Source organism: Podarcis melisellensis (assembly GCF_964234715.1).
Source record: "Podarcis melisellensis genome assembly, chromosome: 14".
Lineage (NCBI taxonomy): Eukaryota > Metazoa > Chordata > Lepidosauria > Squamata > Lacertidae > Podarcis > Podarcis melisellensis.
In genome coordinates, this window is record NC_138546.1 from 19,251,114 (window position 1) to 19,265,052 (window position 13,939).

The window sequence follows — 13,939 nt, forward strand, 5'->3', positions numbered from 1 at the left end:
TGTCTGATGTGTGAATGTTACAGAAAAGTGTGCACAATTTTTAAATAAATAAACAAAAAGCACCTCCAAGAGGCTCCTAGTTTGACTGGAGTGGTAATGATGAAGAAGTACGGGGTCTTCAATAATTTTTCCAGGTAGTGGACTGAGTAAAGCATTGAACATAGGAAGCTGCTTTATACTGAGTCAGGCTATTGGTCCACCTAGTATTGTCTTCCCTGACTGGCAGCATTTCTTCAGGGTTTCAGGCAGGGGGATCTCTCCCAGACTTACTTGGAGGTGCCAAGGATTGAACCAGGGTATCAGCTGCCAGTCAGTGTAGACGATGCTGAGCTAGATGGAGCAATGATAGGTCCAACGAAGCAGCTTCTTATGTTCTTCTGGAATATCTAAGCTTGGTCCTATGGGAAATGTGACTTCTTCCTTCTTGCTTTTTAAGGTAGGTACTTGTGACCAGAATGGAAAGTAGGAACCTCACTATTTTCACAGAGTTCATCCTCCTCGGATTTCTGGGCCACCCCCAACTGGAGATCTTCCTTTTTGTGCTTGTGTCTGTGATGTACACAGTGACCCTCTTTGGAAACTTCTCCATATTGACTTTGACTTGTTTGGATTCTCGCCTCCACACTCCAATGTACTTCTTCCTCAGCAACCTGGCCTTCTTGAACATCTGCTACACATCTGCAGTGGTCCCCAAGATGCTGGCCAACTTCTTAGTGGCCAGGAAGACCATCTCGTACCAGCTGTGCGCTGCGCAAGTGTACATCACGCTCTTCCTGGGGGCGGCCGAGTGCCTCCTCCTCCTGGTCATGGCATTCGACCGGTACGTTGCCATCTGCAACCCTCTGCATTACACGATGGCAATGAATAAGGGCACCTGCCTCGCTCTGGCCATCGGGGCCTGGCTTGGCAGCTTCCTCATGTCCGTGGTCCCTTCCTTGACCATGAAGCAGTCTCTGTGCAATTCCGTCATTGACCACCTGTTCTGTGAAGTTCCTGTCCTCCTCCAGCTGGCTTGCCCCAGCGACGACACATCCCTCAATGAGACCATGATGGTGGCAGGGAGCACGTTCACCTTGCTCATGCCGTTTGTCTTAATCCTGCTGTCCTATGTCCGCATCATCTTCGCCATCCTCCAAATCTCCTCCACGGATGGGAAGCGGAAGGCCTTCTCCACATGCTCGGCTCACATCACCGTGGTGACCATCTATTACGGGAGTGGGATGTTCATGTACATGAGGCCCAAGGCCAGCTACTCAGCTGAGAAGGACAAGCTGATCTCTCTCTTCTACTCGGTCATCAACCCCATGCTGAATCCCATCATCTACAGTCTGAGGAACAACGATGTCAAGGAGGCCCTCCTGAAACTGCTGAGGAGAACCAAAGCACCTTGAGCAAGAAGACAGGGGTGGAGCATCTCAGAACCCTGGGGCCAAATGTGGCCCTCCAGCTCTGTCTGGCCCTTCAGACTCACCCCAAGCCATGCCCTCTCCCTGTCCCCAGATCATACCCCTACTTCACACCCTCCTTGAGTATTTTAGCCTGGCTGGAACGCATCCTTGAATTCTGATGGTGCTTCTTGCATGCCTGGATGGAGGATAGAGAGAGACATGTGTATAGAAACTAGCCTGCTCGGATTCGAACCAATGGCTTCAAGTTACAAGAAAGGAGAATCCGACTAAACATCAAGAGGAACTATCTGACAGTAAGAGCTGTTCAACAGTGGAGTGGACTCCCTTAAGAGGTGGTGGACTCTCCTTCCTTGGAGGTTTTTAAGCAGAGGTTGGATGGCCATCTGTCTAGGATGCTTTAGTTGAGATTCCTGCATTGCAGGGGGTTGGACTAGATGCCCCTCAGGATCCCTTCCAATTCTATGATTCTATGATGCGGTGCAACACAGCTTCCCGTGTGGCTTTGGAGGATATGGAACTCTTGTGTGAAGCCTATTTTGTCATGCTGTTTTATTGTCTTAATTATTTTACTAATTAGCTAGCATCCCTGAAACATAACTTTAATAAGTAGCTACAGTAATTGGTAGCATGATTTTGGCGTTCCTCCCTTCCTTCTTTCTTTCCTGGCACTTTTACAACTTCTCATTGAGGAACCTCCGTGGTGGTCAACATGACAGGACGCAAAGGCTGCAATAATATCAGACACTCACCTGCTGGGAGTAACTCCTCTGGGTGATCCGGATGCTGAGGGTAAGGTGGTAGCAACTGGGGAGAAGGCCTACATTAGAAGAAAGGAACCTTTATTCAGGTGAGGGCCACATTGCCTTCTGGGGGCACATGTTGGTGGTGGGCAGAGCAATAAATGTAACTTTGACCTTTGCACGGAAACAGTTGTTGGATTTTTTTAAAAAAAATCATTTTTATTAATTTTCCAAATTATTACAAATTAAACCAAATTTATTTAATACAATTTCTTAAAATCAGGTTTCCCGCTCCTGTTTCAAACATATGATCATCATCATCATTTCCTTCCATTGCTGCAACATTTCTTATTTAGAGCCCAGTTGACATCCTTCACTTGTCGTTAAACAATTATTCCAGCAGGCTGCTTTTTTTCACCTTACAAACAGCACCTCGGTTATGTATAGTTACAGTTGCTGGATTTTTCGCTCTGTTGCAAAGCTTAGTAAACCACTTTTGTGAGTTCAAAAGCGTTGTTTGTGTTCTTCTCCTCTTCTTCATCTTTTTATAAAATGCACCATATTATTTTAACTCATATTCTGGTAGAATTTGCTTTTTCCTTCCCCAACAGATTTTATTAAAGTTTGAAAGAAAATTCAAAAGTTAGTATGAGATATCAAACAGTTTTAGTAGAAACTGTATGCAGATATTTAACAGGTCTGTGATGGCATAATAAAATTTGATGGATTAATGATAAAATGAGTGTTTTAGAGAAAACAGAAATTTAAACATGCAATCTTAGAATTGTTATATTAGCATGTTGGTCATAAGAGAAAAGATTATTCTGAGGGCTGGGGACGACTTGCCATCTGATCCCAACTTTACCTGGAATGAGAGACAGGAAGAAAAGGGGTTACACCCAGCAAGGCTGCCAAAATGTTCCTCATCCCAATTTATCTGCAGAACCTTGAGATTCAGATTACCTGGACCACATGCACTCCATACATTTAAAGTACTACAATGCCAACTTAAACAGTCACGGCTCCTGCCCCCCCCCAATATATTCTGGGATCTATAGCTGGTTCAAGATTCTGAGAGTAAGGACACCTACCAAGCTCTGTTTGAAACCGGCAGTAAGTATCTGGGTTTCGAATTGTGCAGGCGATGTAGACTTCTGGGGCCTCCCCATCACCGTTGCAGCTGGAAAGCTTTTGCAGAATGCCAATAAGGGACTGTGTCAGCTCCGGATCATATACCACATCTGCTTGGAAAAGGTGCATTCAAAAAACAGACACACAAAGAAAATGAAGAAAGCAGGAAGTATATGGGGGAAAATCTGCGAGACACCTATTGGATAGAGTCTTTACTGGCTGGCAGGCTAAATTTTTATCTCCTCAACCCCTGGGCCCCCCAACTTTGAGAGGTGGGCAGGGTCATCCACCTGTCAGTCTCCTGGTGTCATAGTGACATCAGAGGATGCTGCTGTCTGAAACCCCAAATGGTCAGACCCTGGAGTCCAGTTCTGGGCACCACCATTTTTAAGAAAGATATTGACAATGTGTGTGGAGGAGGGCAACTGAGATGATCTATGTGTTTGGAAACTAAGCACTATGTTGTTGATTATATAAATAGTATGGGGATTAAAGAATTAACTGCCTGGTCTTGCTGGAGGCACCACACTGGAGCCGCTTGTAAAAAAAGCCCACCTCTGCTTTACCCCAAGGCGATAACCATTAAGCTGTGGCAAAAACAGCAGAGTTCCACATATAATAATGGATCGTGAATACAGTCTTTGAGGTAATATGCTCCAGAGATCTTCAGGACTCTCAATGTAAAAAACAGGATCCAGGGGTTAATGGGCAGCCAATGCAGATCCCTGAGGACTGGCAAGATTTGCACCCGATAAGGGCAGTGGCATTTTGCACCAGCTACAGCCCCCAGACTGTAAGGGAAGCCCCACCCACAGCACATTACAGTAGTCTAAACCAGGCACAGGCAAACTCGGCCCTCCAGATGTTTTGGGACTACAACTCCCATCATCCCTAGCTAACAGGATCAGTGGTCAGGGATGATGGGAGTTGTAGTCCCAAAACATCTGGAGGGCTGAGTTTGCCTATGTCTGGTCTAAACATAACACTTGCATTCACCGTACTGTACCTGCAGCAATGACGACGTCAGGGCTCTGAAGTTCTGCCAGCTGTTCTTTTGTAACTAGGTTCCAGTCAAGCTCTGCTACGGTTATTTCAGGGCCCTGGATTCTAGGAAGCTCAGCCTCACAGGTCTCTTGTTTTGCCATGCCATGACCGTGAGTTCCAGGCGGCAGAAACAGGCCGTTCAAGCGGATATTCTCTGACAGCTGTTGAAGAACACACTCGTGGTGATCGCTGAATGTGTACTTCCTGGGACGGCAAGCTTTGGAAATTGCAATGCCTGTCAGTCCGGTCCCACTTCCTAGTTCCAAAACACTCCTAAGAAAAGAGAACAGGAGTAAATCATGTTAAAAAAGACGAGGATATGAGCAATAAATGTAGGAAGCTAAAGATTTCAGGGAGGTAGCTAAGCTGAAAGCAGGTTTTTCATATATTCAGATCCCACATTTTCAAATCATTTTTGGGTTTCAAGCATCTTTGGATCAAAATATACAACATACGCACATACATATACAATTTTCTTATATATATAAACCTTGGGACGTATCCAATGACCTTATGCAAGAACTTTTGTGTGCACAGCAGAACTCCACTCTTTTCCTCTCCCTGTTTTCCCCTTCACCCTCCCCGAATTTGCTTTGGGGGGGCAGTTAGGGGACTTGGGAAGCGGGTGACGAGGGAGGGAGAGAAAGCCCTGTTGCACAGCCGAAAGTCCTTGCACTGAAAGAACAACTGCATTGAATATTACACTTTTTTTGGTTGACCACGCCTATCCAGACATGTACATTTTTACGTGGATTTAAAATGTAATTTTATCTAATAACATACATTTTAAAAAATGCTTTGATTTTGAAAAAAAAAAGTTAGGCTAGCTTCTTTTTGAAGTCCAATTTCATCAGCCATTTTAATGGATATTTTATATTTTAGGTATTTATTACATTTATATCCCACCTTTCCTCTAAGGAGCCTCAAGGTGGTTCTCTTTCTCCCGATTTTATCCTCACAGCGACCCTGTGAGGTAGGCTAGGCTGAGAAACTGACAGGCCTAAGAAAACTCCTTAAAGGCTTTGACATTTTAATTGGTATATAAATCCTGTTAAATAAAAATAAATATACCGCCAAATACTATTTATTTAAGTCTAATCATAAATTTATTAATATATAAATCTATCTAGACATGCACACACCACCTTTCCTTATCAGTTCCAAGGTGGTTGACAAGATATAGTAAAACAGCATTAGAAACAACAATGACTCAGAATGTCAATACCACCGTGGAAACAAAAATGTCAATACCACCGATGGCAAAACTAAACTGCCGTCTGGTTTGCATTCCAACAGCTCCTCACAAACCTCTGCATGGATCCCAAGGCTAAGCCCTGACCAGCACTAGGGTCTGCCTATGACCGAGCACAACAAGAAATAGCTAGCTACCTGTTGCAAAAAACTTCAGAGTTCTCCAGCGCCCATTCAGCCAGGAAAAGACCAGCATCCCACGTAACAAGGCCTGTGGTTCCCCGTGAAATAATTGCTACGCTCTCACAAAGTGTAATGGCATCTCCAGAGGGCTACCAAAAAAGAAAAGAGAGCAATACACCATAATATTTTAAGAAAACACTTAAATACCTGAGCACTCCAAATCATTTCCCCATGTAAAATGCACAGAAAACAGTAGATCGAACAGAAAGGTAACACATATAGAGTTCTGCCCTTATGGTTGCAATTCATCCCCAATTATTCTTACTGTATAATTATGCAATAGTCTTATAATCTTATAATCTTGCATAATCTTAGAAGGGGGGTTGACTGTTACTATCATGAAGGAACCCCGCACCTCTGACTTTGCCACTACTCCACTGGCTAAGATCTAAGATCCTGGTTTCAAATCCCCACTCAGTCATGCAGCTCACTGGTTGATCTTGGGCCAATTGCCGTCTCTCACCCTAACCAACCTCGCAGGGCTGTTGTGAGCACAAAATGGGGGAGGAACCACGTATTTCACCCAGAGCACTTTGGAGGAAAAGAGGGATATCAATGCAAATCCATAAAGAAAGGTCACCCACAGTACACACAGAATAAAGACATTCTTATTTACCAGTAAATAGCTTTTATAACACTGTGTGGTTTCTTCAGTGTTTAAGACATCCCCAATCGCTTCGTACAGCTGTTCCAGAGGTTCAGCACCCATAGACTCATGCTGCATGGAAAAAAGAAAGAACCAGAAGTCTAGTGATCTTTGAATATCACACAGGCAGCAAACACAGTCGTGGGTTCATGTTGCAATTGCAGAGTGCAGCCGTTCTGGTTTCCAGCTGTTCCGTTCCATCCTCCCTCCCACATCTGGGCACCAGCACTCCATGCATACTGAGCATGCTCAGTCCTCATTGAGCTGTTTTGGGGAGGTTCCAAGCCTCCCACCCCCAGAGTGAGGGTTCTTTCCAATAATAATAATAATAATAATAATAATAATAATAATAATAATAATAATAATACATTTTATTTATATCCCGCCCTCCCCAGCCGAAGCCGGGCTCAGGGTGGCTAACAACAATAAAATAATACAACATTCCAAAATCATTTCATTATAAAATTAATTCAAATCAAATTGATGGCAACCATTGGGCTAGAGTTCTGTGGAGATTGCCAAAGGAGGGAGTCAGGCTGTGCCCTGGGCAAAGGCCTGGTGGAACAGCTCTGTCTTGCAGGCCTATCCTCTCTGTGGCCTGGGACCTTCAATATATTTTTGTTTAAAGACCATAAGTTCCTCTGTGGGACATACCAGGAGAGGCAGTCCCGTAGGTACGAGGGTCCTAGGCCATATAGGGCTTTCCTACAAGTCACATAACCAAAATAGTCCAGCATCTTGCCCTCACACCGGCCAACTGGGTGCCTATGGGAAACCGACAGGCAGGAAGCGTTTTTGGCTGAAGAGTGGGTATAAAATTCTGCAAATAAAATAAAAAATATAGGATCAACTAGTTCCAATCAGCAGTCCAGCAGCTGCATTTAAAACCAGCTGAAGTTTCTGTACTGTCTTCAAGGGGCAGACCCACAAAGAGTGCCTTAGAGTGGTTTAATCTCCAGGTGATGATACCACGAAGGACTGAACTATCAGAACTTCAATGGTATAAGCCATATTACTATCATATTTTTACCTTCTTAATAAGCTCTGATAAGAAGCATCTTCTATACTTCACTGAGAGAGGGTACTTCAAGCACAGCGGGTGAAAAACAGTCTGAAACAAATAAACGCAAAAGCCGATAAATGCAACACACTGAAATAACTGTGTGTGTCCCAGGCCAAAGTAGGGGTAGCCGACCCGCTGCCTCTCCTGATGTTGTTGGCTCCACCTCCTATCAGCCGCAGATAGCTAATGGTCAGGGGTGATGGGAGTTGTAGTCGTAGAGGAGTTGGCTACCCTCGGGCCAAAGTAACACACACAACTATATGTTACAAAACATGTTGGAAAAGTGATGATGTAATCATTGTAATTTAAAGAAACAGGGAAACCTCTTTGGACATATAATTGGCAGGATTTAGCTGGCCAGCTAATGCTATTATATTATCCAACCAGTTCAGCTTCTTCTTCTATTAGAGTCTAAACCTCATAGATGCAGGATAACAGGCCTGAAACAGACCGATGGATATAATCCAGGCAGCCCCCTTCCCCCACCAACCTACGCCATAATAATAGGTGGGAGTTTGGGTGACTGACTGCTGCCTCACAGCATGGATTCACTGCCCAGTGAAAGCAAGCGTTTCAGAAAAATGATAATTTTGGACCCCCTTTTCCACCCAACATGCTTATTTCCCATGTTGTTTTACAAAGGAAAAACCCTCAAACGTTAAATTCCCCACCTGTTTTCTGGTGGCACAGTCTTTGAAAGGCTCTGCCGCATGCCTTTTCCTGAAGATGTAGATCAGTGTGAAGATGCACTGTTGCTTGCAATATGAAACTGGTCACCCCTCCTCCCAAAGCCCCCGAAACAAAACCCAAAGAGAAAAACTCATCACTAGAAAAAGTGGTAGAGTGTCTGTGAGGGGCCAGATTCACCCGCAGCTGCCCCCCCACCTCAGTTTCTTCACAGTATCTAATTGCATATGGAGCATGAAATATATTCAGTTATCCATAGATGTTTACCTTCTGTAAAACAGTCAGCAGTGGCGAGGAGTCTTCTGAATTCTTTAGTATCTGTTCAAGATCCTAGACCACAAGAAACATAAATGATCAGGTAAGGTGTGTGAGGAGGGAGCAGCAAAAAGGTATTGTGGCACCCCAACTATGAATTTTATTATGGCATAAGCTTTTGCAGACTAGAAAGTGGGTTAAGACTTTGTATAAGTTATGGACACAGTTGGACAACTTTTGAGAACTGTTCCTCTGCAAATGTGTGTGTGTGTGTGTGTGTGTGTGAGAGAGAGAGAGAGAGAGAGAGAGAGAGAGAGAGAGAGAGAGAGAGACCCACTCAAAAATACCCCTGGGCTAATGCTGCCTTTTGTATACTGTGAATCTAGCCACTAGAATCTGCTCCACTTCCATCTGCAAAGCCCCAACCTTTCATTTGCATAGCTCTATCTTAGATACCACTTCTTGGTTACACTGCTTGGAATGTTTGGAAGTTGCTTCATGGAACATAGGATGTTGCCTTATAATGAGTCAGACCATTGGTCCATCTTACACTGACTGGCAGTGGCCCTCCAGGGTTTCAGGCAGGGAATCGTTCTCAGCCCTACCTGGGATTGAACCTGGGACCTTCTGCATGCAAAGCAGAAGCTCTGCCACCGAGCTATGGCCTCTTGGTACCCAAAGCAGCTAGGAAATAATGGAACGCGACAGGAAAGGCAAATGTAGCAATTAGCAGAGTGATATTTAATTCTATTTATTGTGTGCATTTGTAACAGCACTTGCTGCAGTGCTGCTTTTCTGATCTACGCTGGAAATATTCTCTGGTGGTTTCAGTTGCTGAAATTAAACTCTTTTGTTGTTGCTGCTGCTTTAAATTACCAAACGCTGTTAACAGATGAATGAAAGCATCAGGCAAAGAACTTTCTGGGAAAGAAGAAATCGCCCCTATTTAATTTTACTTTGAGGGGAGAAACAACTTTATTAAAAAACTAAATTAAAGCAACACTCTCTGCTACTAGCATACCGCACAAGAAATGCAGAGCTCCGTGCAGGCATAAGGGGCTAGTGGAATTTCTCAGCTGATGCAACACTGCATTTTGTTGGTTAAGGTTTTTTCTTTTTAAAAGAGTGAGATTGCAGGTTCAATCTGCAGCAGTTTGGCTGGTTTGGCACTCCTTGCAGTTTGGCACTCCTTGCCTGAACTCCTGGAGAGCCTCTGCCAGTAAGCGCAGACAATATTGAGCTAGATGGACCAATGGCAACTACCTCAGTTCCCAGGATGCAAATCTGTGTCACGGGCCTGTGGCTCAAGTCTTTTTAAGTACCAAGTAATGGCCCTGAAAGGGACGCGGGTGGCGCTATGGGTTAAACCACAGAGCCTAGGACTTGCCGATCAGAAGGTCGGCAGTTCGAATCCCTGTGACGGGGTGAGCTCCCATTGCTCGGTCCCTGCTCCTGCCAACCTAGCAGTTCAAAAGCACGTCAAAGTGCAAGTAGATAAATAGGTGGGAAGGTAAAGTGCGTTTCCGTGCGCTGCTCTGGTTCGCCAGAAACAGCTTAGTCATGCTGGCCACATGACCCGGAAGCTGTACGCTGGCTCCCTCAGCCAATAAAGCGAGATGAGCGCCATAACCCCAGAGTCGGACACAACTGGACCTAATGGTCAGGGGTCCCTTTACCTTTTAATGGCCCCGAACAGCACAATCTCATGCATTTTTACTTAGAAGGAAGGCCCACTGTGTTCAATGGGTCTTATTCTTAGGGGTTGTAGGTCAATCTGCTAACTATTGGGGGATGTGCTAGCTGTACATTTCCAGCATGGAGCAAGTGGGTGGATTGCATCTAATACCCACTCCAACACCAGGATTCCCAGTGCAGGGACCCCTGGAGTGTTCCAATGAAGTAGCGGTTGTGTTCAAGGTGGTCAGGAGCTACTTTTGGCAGCTATTTTCATATCTGCTTATTTAGTGATAAAATAATACAGTGGTAAGCTGTCACATTCAATATTGCTGAGATGAGCTTGTTGCAAATCATATGAACGCTTGAACGAAGAAAGAATTTTTAGACCCGGTCATTGATCAAAAGCGACAAGGATGCTTACAGAACATTCATCAGCCTTAAATACGAGTCTTTTTTGTTTGTTGCCTGGTTATCCTAAAGGGGTGGGAGAAACCAGCAGTCCTCCCCCACACGGGTCAAACACAGGAGCAGCTCTAACACCCTCTGCCTCCCACTTCTGAGGTTCTTATGTTTAGGATTCCAGCCTAAAGGAAGCTCTGAGAGTATCACGTATTGCTTCACAGAGAATGAGTTGAGCAAGCTATAAGTGGCTGAGCACCTGCTTCTCATGCAGAAGATCCCAGGTCCAAGCCACAGCATCTCTAGTTAGGGCTGGTAAAGGTTCCTGGTCTGAAGAATCATAGAATTGTAAAGTTGGAAGGGACCACGAGGGTCATCTAGCCTAACTCCCTGCAATGCAAGAATCTTTTGCCCAACATGGAGCTCAAACCCACGACCCCAAGATTAAGAGTCTCGTGCTCTACTTTCTGAGCTACTCTCACCCCCGAGTCCCCAGAGAGCCACTGACACACAGGGTAGGCAAATACTGAGCTTGATGGACTAATGGTCTTAACTGCCTTATACATTAGTCCATCAAACTCAGTGCTGTCTACCCTGACTGGAAGTGGCTCTTCAGGAACTGTTCAGATCAGGAATCTTTCACACCACTAACTGGTGATGCTGGAGCTTGACCTGAGATTTTTCTAGCCCTTCCCTTGGAAGTTCAAAAGTTTTTGCATTGGATTTGGCTGCAACTCAACCACCGTTGAGTTCATGTCCAGGTTAATTAAACCCCTGGGTAGACGGTCCAATTATGGATTAAGAATAGCTTTTCCATTTTAAGCCTTTCTTCCAGGAGCGGATTAGGTAGTGTATCTCACAAAACGGGAGAGACGCCAAGGCAGGTCACGCTCAGGTTAACCTAGGATCGAACGGGTACATTATCTATTTGTCAAAAAATTTCCTGCCTGACCTTCAACTAAAGTTCCGGGTGGACAATTTATAATAAAGTGCAAAATGAAACTATCTGCAAAGAAGGTGTAAAGCTACAGCTATGCAAAGGTCACTACCATCAGTAGCCAGTACAGAGAGTCTTGTTGACAACTGCAGGTGGGGAGAGATTTGCTTGCAGGCGTCCCAACCAGGGGATCTGTTCAGCCACTGTAAGAATAGAATGCTGGACCAGGCAGGCCACAGAAGTACAGTGGTACCTCGGGTTAAGAACTTAATTTGTTCTGGAGGTCCGTTCTTAACCTGAAACTGTTCTTAACCTGAAGCACCACTTTAGGTTATCCTAGCCGCCACACAATTTCTGTTCTCATCCTGAAGCAAAGTTCTTAACCTGAGGTACTATTTCTGGGTTAGCGGAGTCTGTAACTTGAAGTGTCTGTAAGCAGAAGCGTCTGTAACCCGAGGTACCACTGCACTGTATCTACTCTCTGATGCATTTAAATTCGGTGGCTACTAGCCATGATGGTTGCAACTTCCCGTATCAGGGACAGTATGTATCTGGATAGCAGTTGCTGGAGAGTGTGCTCTTATATACAGGGATTCTGATTGGCCATTGTGAGAATAGGATGCTGGACTAAAGAGGCCTTTGGCTTGATCCAGCAGTCAGGCTCTTAGCAGCAGATGCTGACTGGGATTAAACTGTGGCGGGGGAAAACTACTCTGTGCATGCTCTCAGCTGTTGTTCTTTGTTCTTTTTATTTTTTAAAAAACCACTTCTGTCCACGCGGCCGAATTCTTATTTCAGCCAGTAACAGACCAAAGGCTCCGTCTAAGGCTTTTCTTCTATGCAAAGGACTGCTCCTCTGTCCCCCAACAAAGCCCCTCTGCCGCCTCCCGAACAGAACCAGACTCCCCCGTTCCCATCCTTAGCCGATGGGGTTAGCTCGCCCAGTCCCCTGCTTCCGCGCAAGGCACGCCCAGGCCAGCCTCCGACCGCGCGTCCTTCGCTCCGCCTCCTCACCTCCCAGGGCAAATCGCGCAGCCGCTTCCCGGCGAGGAAGCCGCGCTGGAAGCGGAGCGCCACGCTCTCTTCGGGGGCTTCTCTCGGCTCGCCCGCGGCGCTTTCCTGCCGGGGCTGTTGCTCCTCCATCGGCGACGGCCGCTCCTCCTCCTCCCGCTCCTCCTCCGTGCGCGCCGGCGGGCGGGCTTCGTAGCCGCGCCTCCTGGGCTCTGGAGCCCGGCCTTCCGGAACAGGGGGAGGATCGCCGGGCAACTCCGGTTGTGGGCTGGCTGGGTGTCTAAAGCGGCGTGTAAAACTCCCCAGGTTTTTGTTTCAGTTCCAGGTTTTTTTTTCCTTTTGCGAGCGGCTAGTAAATAGGGAAGAGAGCGCTTTGTGGCATGCGCAGAGTGGCATTTCGTAAATAATAATAGTTATACTTGGGCGGTGCAGACTACCCATCTCCAACGTAAGGTAAAGGTAAAAGGACCCCTGACCATTAGGTCCAGTCGTGGCCGAATCTGGGGTTGCGGCGCTCATCTTGCTTTATTGGCCGAGGGAGCCGGCGTACAGCTTCCATGTCATGTGGCCAGCATGACTAAGCCACTTCTGGCGAACCAGAGCAACGCACGGAAACGCCGTTTACCTTCCCGCCAGAGTGGTACCTATTTATCTACTTGCACTTTGACGTCCTTTTGAACTGCTAGGTTGGCAGGAGCAGGGACTGAGCAACTGCCGACCTTCTGATCAGCAAGTCCTAGGCACCACCCGCGTCCAAAGTACCAAATGTTTATGCACATGTAGTCTCGGGTGTCAGACCTCTACCCAAAAAGGTGTGCCCCAGCCTCTCTATTGGGTAACCCTGGGGGAGGGAGACATGGAGCCTCTGTACATTATTTTGACAGGTATATGCATTTTATGCACCCCCACCCACCCAATACGTGCATATGGTTCGTTGGACAACTGCATTGCAAAAATCAAAGAAGTGTGAGTTTCATAGGCTTGCCATGTTTTGGTTCGCTTATTGCATTGGGTAGTGCAGATTAAGCAGGTTTGATGTGAAATGTGAACTAATGAGAATTTCTCTCCCATTGCTGGCTTGATGCAAATATTTGCTTTCACTGCTTCTGTCAACGTGAGCAACCAGTTGATAGCGCTCAATTGGTGTGTTGAAACAAGAGACGGTTTATGAGTTTGCTTTCTTCTTCTTCGCTTCCTGTTCCGTTTCCCCTTGTGTGTTGTGTGTTTTAGATTGTAAGCCTGCAGGCAGGGACTACTTTGTTTTAATAGGTTTGTATGTAAGCCACTCTGGGGGCATTTTTGGCTGAAGAGCAGGGTGCATATGCACTAAATGCAATACATACATACATACTGACAGTGCTTTTTTCTGGGGGGACGCAGGGGTACGCATACCCCTAAACATTTTGTGAATCTAAGTTTGGCCTCATTGAGGGGCAGTATTTCAATAGGAGTAGGAAAATGAGAGTGCCCCTAAACATTTTTTTAAAGAAAAAAAAAGCACTGCAT

The 13,939-nt window shown here is 45.8% G+C and overlaps 2 protein-coding genes across 3 annotated transcripts; one reads left to right on the plus strand and one right to left on the minus strand.

Moving 5' to 3' along the window:
• Positions 1–383: 383 nt before the first annotated feature.
• Positions 384–2,013, plus strand: LOC309356251 (olfactory receptor 2K2-like). The gene has a single exon (XM_081887523.1). It carries the CDS (start codon positions 456–458, stop codon positions 1,389–1,391), a length of 936 nt encoding a protein of 311 aa, XP_081743649.1. The 5' UTR covers positions 384–455; the 3' UTR covers positions 1,392–2,013.
• A 334-nt stretch (positions 2,014–2,347) lies between these two features.
• Positions 2,348–12,839, minus strand: EEF2KMT (eukaryotic elongation factor 2 lysine methyltransferase). 2 transcript variants are annotated; one of them, XM_081887452.1, is made up of 8 exons: positions 12,437–12,838; positions 8,422–8,484; positions 7,435–7,515; positions 6,375–6,476; positions 5,714–5,847; positions 4,287–4,597; positions 3,241–3,390; positions 2,348–3,014 (listed from the first exon to the last, which is right to left on the minus strand). In XM_081887452.1, the coding sequence occupies exons 1-8, from the start codon at positions 12,563–12,565 to the stop codon at positions 2,914–2,916; spliced, it is 1,071 nt and encodes a 356-aa protein (XP_081743578.1). In that variant the 5' UTR covers positions 12,566–12,838; the 3' UTR covers positions 2,348–2,913. The 2 variants fall into 2 exon arrangements, with proteins under 2 accessions (XP_081743578.1, XP_081743579.1); XM_081887453.1 differs by lacking the exon at positions 7,435–7,515 and having other exon boundaries at positions 12,437–12,839.
• Between the last annotated feature and the right edge of the window lie 1,100 nt (positions 12,840–13,939).